Raw genomic sequence first — 8,968 nt, forward strand, 5'->3', positions numbered from 1 at the left:
TATTCCACAAGGAATATCAGGCAGTGGGTTATTTGTGGGGTGGTGCTATGATCTAAACCACAGAGCCTAGGGCTTGCCAATCAGAAGGTTGGCGGTTCGAATCCCCACGATGGGGTGAGCTCCGGTTGTTCAGTCCCAGCTCCTGCCAACCTAGCAGTTCAAAAGCACATCAAAGTGCAAGTAGATAAATAGGTACCACTCCAGCAGGAAGGTAAATGGCATTTCCGTGCACTGCTCTGGTTTGCCAGAAGCGGCTTAGTCATGCTGGCCACATGACCCGGAATCTGTCTGTGGACAAACGTTGGCTCCCTTGGCCTATAGAGCGAGATGAGCGCGCAACCCCAGAGTCATCCACGACTGGACCTAACTGTCAGGGGTACCTTTACATTTACCTTTAAAGTGTAATGAAAATGTAGGATAGGTCTGGTATAAGTAGTCGGGTAGATGTTACACCTTGAAAAGTTAACATGTTGAAAATCAATGCCTATAGAGTGATAGCAACCATGACTGGGAGCCATGATGTATCTGCTGTTTGGCTGAGTTTTTTTTCAGACTCCACATGCTGGGGGGGGGGGTATGTTTGTATGTGAAATGATATAGACAAGCAACAGCAGCACTCCATATGTGTGAGTTCATGCATGCCTATCTGAAATAACTCCAATTGAATGCAAGGGGACTTGTTCCCATTTCAGTCTGCCTAGCTTAGGTATTTTTTTACCAACTTAGTCTTTCTAACATTGCAGCATTTTCACTGGTGTGAACTTTTTTTTTTTTTTTTTTACAAAGGTGGATTTTGTGATCCGTGTTTCTGTTACAATGCTTTTATCCAAACCAAGCAAAAAAGGAGCAGATCCCCCATTGCTTTACTATGATAAAAGAAACCCTTTTATCAGTATGTACAATATTGGCAATCTGTCCTAAGCCTTTGGGATAGGTTGGGCTTTAAACTTAAACAAATACATAAACCGTTTGGCATTAGGTTAACCTGTGAAAAGCCAGCAACCTCTCAGCAGAAACATCTTTTGTGGTGAGTTTCTATGGGCTGATTTCAGTGCTGAATACGTTCTTATTACCTAGAGTGGAACCTGCGGTTGCGAGAGAGGCTATACAGAAATAATGAGATCAAATGGCTTCCTGGATTACTGCATGAAGATACCTGGTTTAGAAGATAAGAAAGCTGATGTCAAAACGAATGCTGCAAAACATAAACCCGTCAACTCAAAAATGCATGATATTTTCAAAGGATGGTCCATTCAGCCTTTTAATCCAGGTAAAAAAAAGATAAAATATGGTGAGAATTTTTAAAAATCCACACACTAGAAAAATAAAATTAGTGCACAGTGGATCATGCAGTTAGAAACGTTGCTGCAGGATATGCAAACTCTCATTTGCAACTTAATTAAATGCATTGAATTCCATTTACATTACATTGTAAAATTGTGCTAAAATATCACTGCAATATTTACAGTGTTACAGCCAATGCCGTTTTTATAAACCAAGAAAGGTACAGTTGTCTTTAGTAGATGAGACTGCCATACAATGAGGAAAAAAACTAGTCTAATTCCTAGATTGATATTTTCTGCAAAACTCTTAATTGCATCTGTCAGTCACCAGCATGGTGCTTTGGGCTCTAATCACAGTGGTCCCAATCCAGGGAACTGGGAATCAAGCAGAAGGCTGCACACCTGCTGCTGGGCTGATGAAGATGCCCTTTATCCCAAGATTGCTTGTCACTGTGAGCGCTGACAGTTCTGATCACCTGCCAGGCAAACAGGAGGATTCAGCATAGCCTTCTGCTCTTATTTACTTAACAAGTAGATGATTCGGGCAGCATTGATTATGTATTAGGTACAGGTCCACCCGTGGTGCTGAATGCAATCTCACACCCACAGACCAGAATTGGGTGGAGTTGATGGTGCTGATGTGCATAGAGAAACTTATTTTTGTATCTAGATTGGCATCTCTAATAGGAGCAACTGATCAGCATTTGTTATCTCACCATTGTATGGTACATGGATTTCTGTGTATATGCTTCCTTTTACTATATTCATAGCTAGATAATCACTTCATTTCGATGTTTAAAAGTTACAATTTGCCTCGTTTTGTTTTCTTCTCTTTTCTGACCCAGATGGAAAACTTAAAATATGGGTCTATGGAGTATCAGCGGGTGGGTTTCTCATGATAGTTTCCCTAATATTCACCTCATACCTTGTTTGGTAAGTATTCTGTCTACTTATTCTTTTCTTTGTTTTATTTTTATTTTACTTATTGTAATTATATCCCAAAGTGGTATAAATAGCCTCCCCTTTCTCAGGCTTTCCCCACAACAACCCTGTGAGGAAGGTTAGGCTAGGAGGCAGGGACTGGTCTAATGTCACCCAGTGAGCTTCATGACATTCTAGCCACTAGACCACACTGGCTCTTTATTTTATAGGTTTTTATCTCAGTTTCAGACACTTCACTAGAACCAGGATGGATGAACTCAAATCAAGTTAATATAAATCAAAACGATAAGTAACTTGCAAGGATAACACTCCAATGTTTTGTTTTCTGTTGGATGTAATTAGGAAAGAATGTTGTATTTGAGAACATTGTCACTTTTTCTTAGGATGAAGCACAAAATAATATGTATATACAAGAGAGAACCGCGTGTACTTTCAGAGCTTCATTTTATGTTGTCACTACACCCACAGGAAGGGAGTTGGAAGTCATCTAGTCTTTTAGGAATCTAGACTTTGAAGGAATCACAGCTAAAGAATCCCCAACAGATGGCCGTCCAGACTCCCTGTTGGAAAACCTCAAGAGCCCACTGCCTTCTGAGGGAGTCTGTCCCACTGTTGAGCAGCTCTTACCAAAGCTGTTACTGGGAGGTTTAATCACAAACCAGTCCAAACAGAAAGGAAAAATGGAAGGCACTTTTGAAAAGCACGAGCTGAAAATAAAAAGGGTATAGTGTACGAAACAGAAGGTGGATTGCTGAGGATGAGCACCAGTGGAGGAGTAGAGCAGGCAGGAGCAGAGTGCTGTCACTTATCCCATTGCAGGGAACACAATGGAGTGCTGTTTGCCAGTCCTCTGCATGCCAAATTAATACACTTCTGCCCAACCCCAGAAAGAAGCCCACAAAATAAGCAAAGCAGAAGAGGTAGGATATGATCTCATGCATATTGAGAGGGGGTTCAACAGTCACTTTTAGGCTGGGATTTTTTGCAGTCCCTGTTGGTGATGACCCACTGAAATGTCACAAAACTGAGCGAGCTTTTGAGCCCAACCGACTAGTTGTTAAGAAAAGTGGAAGGAGGGAAGGAAATGGCTTAAACTTTAAAGCATGGAGGAGATTCATGGAGGAAAACTTAGCAGTGCCTACTAGCCAGAATACCTATACCAGGGTGTATAGAGCAGGAACACATAGTTCTGTTCATTCCCTGGCTCTCAGAATCTGCCAACTGAGGCTGCTGCCTAATGGTAGGGTCAGCCCTGCTTTGCCTGCACTGTCAGAACCTTCCTCCCCCTACCAAAGCCTCCCTTACCTGGATTGTGCAGAAGCAACGGTGGGTTCTGGCAAGATTTTGATGAGATCTTTCAGAGTGCATAAGATCTCACGAAATTCCTGATTTACATTTTGAATCTTCATTTAACAAACAAATTAATAGCTTTTTAATGCAACCTTAGTTCTCCAGGGTATAGAGACCGACCGACCATATGTGTGGATTGTGTCCTTAGATTCTGTTAACTAACAGCTGAACCAGACATTCTTTGCTCCAGGAATTTCCAGACAAACTTGTAGAGTTGTCAGATTTTCCATATTTTAACTGCATGGGGAAAACAGCTTGCTATAGCTGCAATTCAGCATTCCAGTTTTGAAAAGGGAATGCATGACCCAGCCACATTTAAGTGCAATTGATTTCAGTGCAAAAGCTTTAGCCATGTGCTTAAATCACCCATCACAATCAATAGTGTTTAACTTTGGCTGGATCATGCCCATTGTATTATTTTACTTTAATCCAATTAAGCTCTAATTAACAAGAGACCTCTACCTCTTAATGGCGGCATTGGAGGATTTTCGGCAGGCAAAGTGCTTTTGCACTCAGCACCTCCTTGCCCCCCCCCCATTCCATGCCAGAGCGAGAGCCAGGTACCAAGATGAACTGTGAGTGAAGCCCGTTTCTCTGGTCCCTGGGGGGAATTTACAAGGATGATTACCCTCACCAACTATTTTCCTTCACCAACTATCTCCCACTGTCGTGGGGGGCTACCTCCATTAAGGCAGAGCTGAACCGGAAGCCCACTGTGTTATATTTAATTCATATTTTAAGTTTTCTAAAGAGATGTTTTTCCCCTTTTAGCAAAAAGCCAAAGCAGCAGCAACATTCTCCTCCACAACCGAAGTGTCTGACCCTAGCCTACGATGGAGACGTTGACATGTAACGTGGACTGAAATCCAAATGTAGACATCAACTGCCTTAACTGCTTCCCTACCCACCTTCTTTTTTCTCCCTTTCTCGGTTTGGATCTTATTTATGTTTTTTGGAAGCATCTCACAATTGCTGATACACATGGGCAGAATACAGTTTGCAAATGTAGCAGTTTTGCCTTTGGGTTTATCTGAAGAACGTGGCACTCAAGGACCTTCTATAACTTGGCAACACTTTTCCCAAGGGGGACCTGAGAAATGCATCTTTCCTGTTTATCAATGGGAATAAGGACAAACAAGTCAATCTGCAGGCTACTACTGATTTTTACCTTTAAAAGCATGACAATCCTAGGGGGAGGAAAGATGATATTTACTGTAAAGGACAAGTTCAACATGGCATCATTACGCACTATATTAGTGCAAGCTTCTTTATTCTTCACCTCTTTCAGCAATGAGTTTTCTAGTGTTTACATTTGAGTTACATTTGGACTGTAAAACTGATTCATACGTTCCCCCAAAATGTCTGGAATTCCCTTCGTTTTCTAAGTTCTTGGGTTTCTTAGATGGGAAAACAATCTGATTTCCCTTCAGAATGAGATCAGAGGAGCAGGATAACAAGCACTGGGAATTTTTTTGCAGCACAAGACCCAGATTGCTTTGTAACCCTGATTTTTTGAAGAGGAAGAAGAAAAAACAAACTGGCAGATGTTTTGATGACTAGGAAGATGAAAGTGCTCAAATATATATTTTAAATTAGTATTAAGCCATTTAGATACATTTTTAACCATTGAAAACTGTAATTCAGTTTGTTTAATATGAATTCTGCTTTTGTATTTTAAACTTTATTATCTGGAATATTTGTAAATTCTTTTTTTTTAAAGTTTAATCTTGACCTTATTTATGGATACATCTTAACACACACACAAAAAGTAATGTTTGTAGAAGGCCTTGCGTTTTAAAAAGGTTTCCAAGTCTACATTCTGAACATCCTGAAGAAGATACGTGTTTGTAATAGTATATGTTGCAAGTAAGGAAGTGCCATCTTGTGGTATTGACATGTATTTATAAGCAAATAAAAAGCTAAAGTGTGGGAATGTTGATCCAGGCACACTGCATTCTCTGTCAGTAAAAGGCTTTCCTTTTGGTCCAGCAGAATGAAAATCTCCTGATAGCCTAATCATACTATATTCATGAGCCAAACCTATGAGAGGGGGATTCAAAATGGGTTCATGTTGCAATTATGTATGAAAAACCAGGTTCTGTAAAGCCACCTCCGCCTATGGGCAGGAGGTGGCGTTGCGGGCATCACGACCCGAGCACGCGTGCAGGATTCCCGCGCTTCTCCCCGCTGGCTGACCAATCCGGTCGGCTGAGGGGAGGGGCCAACAGCCCTTTAACTTGAGACGGCAGGAATCCTTCCCCCTCTCTTTTCACTGCCCCCAACTGCATAGGTTGGGGCATAGTAAGTCTCAAGAGGTGAAGATATTCTCCATTACAGGTCTGTTTCACTGAATGAAAAACTTGTCTTTAGATACTCTAAAAAGAGCTGCATGCATCTCTCTACTACAGCGGGTATATGAACAATTGAAAGCTACTCTTACCCCTGCATTGGCCAATAAATAAGCAGCCAAGAGAAAATAATCTAGCAGACATTACTAAGTTAAAAATAGTCCAGCCACCACCCTGAATGGTTTTGGAGATAGAGTGCTATTTCTCTGGAAAAAGAGGTGTCGGAACTCACCATGAATGCCTCCCTTGTTCTCTTATAATGGCAGTGGCGCCCATCGGAGAGTTCTGAGTTCTGGTGATTTTCATCTGAAAAGAAGCCATAGATAGATATGAATTTTCTCCCTTAAGGCCAGAGCACTAAAAACAGGGATGTTGTTAGGTAGTTAAAATGACCTCAACAGTATGCTGTTCTGGGAATTCTCCTGTCCCCGATCAAGCCAACTTAAAGGGTATGTAGAGGGGGTGAAGGAACAAAAGCCCCACTGTGCTAGCAGAAGTCCTTATGTAGGCTTCTGCTACTAGGACTAGTTAGTTGAATCCCTCCTCTTTTTAATGGGTAAGGGAAGAGAAAGGGACTCGGGCGGCGCTGTGGTGTAAACTACTGAGCCTTGGGCTTGCCGATCGGAAGGTCGGCGGTTCAAATCCTCACTATGGGGTGAGCTCCTGTTGCTCGGTCCCAGCTCCTGCCAACCTAGCAGTTCAAAAGCATGTCAAAGTGCAAGTAGATAAATAGGTACAGCTCCGACAGGAAGGTAAACAGCGTTTCCGTGCGCTGCTCTTGTTTCGTAAGAAGCGGCTTAGTCATGCTGGACACATGACCCAGAAAAACTCTGCGGACAAACGTCAGCTCCCTCAGCCAGTAAAGCGAGATGAGCGCTGCAACCCCAGAGTCGTTCGTGACTGGACTTAACAGTCAGGGGTCCTTTAAGTTAAAGGTAAAGGGAACCCTGACGATTAGGTCCAGTCACGGACGACTCTGGGGTTGCGGCACTCATCTCGCTTTACTGGCCGAGGGAGCCGGCGTACAGCTTCTGGGTCATGTGGCCAGCATGACTAAGCCGCTTCTGGTGAACCAGAGCAGCACACGGAAACACTGTTTACCTTCCCGCCGGAGCGGTACTTATTTATCTACTTGCACTTTTGATGTGCTTTCAAACTGCTTGGTTGGCAGCAGCAGGGTCCAAGCAACAGGAGCTCACCCTATCACGGGGATTTGAATCGCTGACCTTCCGATCGGAAAGCCCTAAGCTCTGTGGTTTAACCCACAGCGCCACCCGCGTCCTTCGGGGGTCCTTTACCTTTACTTTTTTAGGGGAAGAGAAAGGGCAGGAGATCTCATACCCATCTCAAAAGCCTGTTAGGCCACGTTCTGACAAGGCCCCTGTCTACAATGACACCTAATCTAGCACTACGATGGTTGAAGGGTCAGTTTGCCGCCTAGCTTCTCACCAGAGCAGAAGCGACCAGCCCCACACAACTAGATGGGTAGTAAATGCACAGCTGCCCTCATCTTGGGTTTTATTCCACTCTTGAGCTTCAACTTATGCCACAGTGACTGCTCTGACAAAGGCAGAATGAAATTCGTCATAATATAATCCTTAAAAGATAGTAAAGAATTTCCTTCTGTCCATAACGGACTCGTGGGAAGACAATTACTATTAGCTAAATTGACATCTCTATTGTTCTGGAAGAAAGGAAAGATTGGCCCATTTATGGTTAGCGCAAGCTTTGCTAAATATTTAACCAAGTTCTACAAGATTGACGTTAATTTCCCCGGAATGTAATTTTATTACCATATGTGAGTGAAGGGGCAGATTATTTTAAAAGCAATGTCATTCTATTCTAAACTGCAAAGCAGTATATCAGATATTCACAACCCGACTTTTTGAATGTATTAAAGTTGTTACCCATCAGAATGGATTAAGCTTCCGCACAATGTGAACTATTTTTGCTCCAAGTCAGTTAAGAGTCTAACTGATCACTTTGGAATACTGTCTTTCAGTGGAGTGGTATTTGACTTTTCTTTAGCACTTATTCCAATGAAATCATTACCATGAACTCAACCTTCTTCCCAGCCACCTAAATTATAATAGCTTTCTAATCTTCATGCATTCAATAAAAAGTGAATTCTTATTACACTTGCAAGCAGAATAAGATGGAAGAATGTTGAAGTGGTAGAACAGAGTGCTCAACTTTACACTGTAGGCGAGTATTATAATTTCTGAAGGTGGTAGTGTAGAACAGGCAACTTCAAATTGGGAGAAATGCCACTTTTGTTTGTTCCCACTGCTCTCAAGGTGCTCTGCCTCACTGAGCCAAGGTGCTTGTGCTTCCATCTAAGCTGGGCATGTCCAAAGTCCATTTTGGGGGCTCAATCCAGTCCGCTGGTCGGTTTAATCTAGCCTCTGTGGCTGTTTATTCCCTGGGTAAAATCCTTTTAAAAAAACACCTCAAAAACTACAACCCCTAAAATAAGTTCAACAACTTCAAACCTGAAAAAAGCTCAACAACTCTGGTTGGGCTTAGAGACAGTCGGGGCAATAATTGTATTGGCTGACCTTAATTTGTAGCAATTAACGATATTGTCTCATTATGTGTTCGGTATATCTGCTTGAGAACACTTCTTGTGCAAATGGCTCTCTCATCACTCAGTTCATAACTTAAGCCCAGAATCATAGAGTTGGAAGGGACCCTGAGAATCATCTAGTATTCTAGTACAACCCCCTGCAGCTGCCCCTTATGGGGAACGAACCTGCAACCTTGGCATTATCAGCACCACACTCTAACCAACCGGGCTATCCAACCATTCAAGAGCACACCCTGAATTTGCTCCTTCTTAGAGCCTTGTTGTACGGAAGTGCTGCCACCACCGCTGAACAACTCCTTGGCAGCCATTAATATAGGAACCTTCCAGCCCATGCAATTTTTCGTTGCCCATCAAAACCCTGCTTTTCTATGGCATGTAGGAAGGAGGACTTCCAGGTACAGTTTGACCTAGAATGAGAGATCTCCAAATTGGTCTCAGTATTCAGTCTTGAGGGAGCT

General features: G+C 42.6%; 1 protein-coding gene across 1 annotated transcript in view; it reads left to right on the forward strand.

Annotated features, from left to right (window-relative positions):
• THSD7B (thrombospondin type 1 domain containing 7B) overlaps nt 1-5,529 on the forward strand; it is a 352,151-nt gene extending 346,622 nt beyond the window's left edge. The window contains 3 exon segments of the mRNA XM_033164079.1: nt 1,078-1,270; nt 2,129-2,216; nt 4,347-5,529. Coding sequence (XP_033019970.1) covers nt 1,078-1,270; nt 2,129-2,216; nt 4,347-4,428 — 363 coding nt within the window. The 3' untranslated portion in view covers nt 4,429-5,529.
• Nucleotides 5,530-8,968: the final 3,439 nt, after the last annotated feature.

This window comes from Lacerta agilis, chromosome 1 (assembly GCF_009819535.1).
Source record: "Lacerta agilis isolate rLacAgi1 chromosome 1, rLacAgi1.pri, whole genome shotgun sequence".
NCBI classification, from domain to species: domain Eukaryota; kingdom Metazoa; phylum Chordata; class Lepidosauria; order Squamata; family Lacertidae; genus Lacerta; species Lacerta agilis.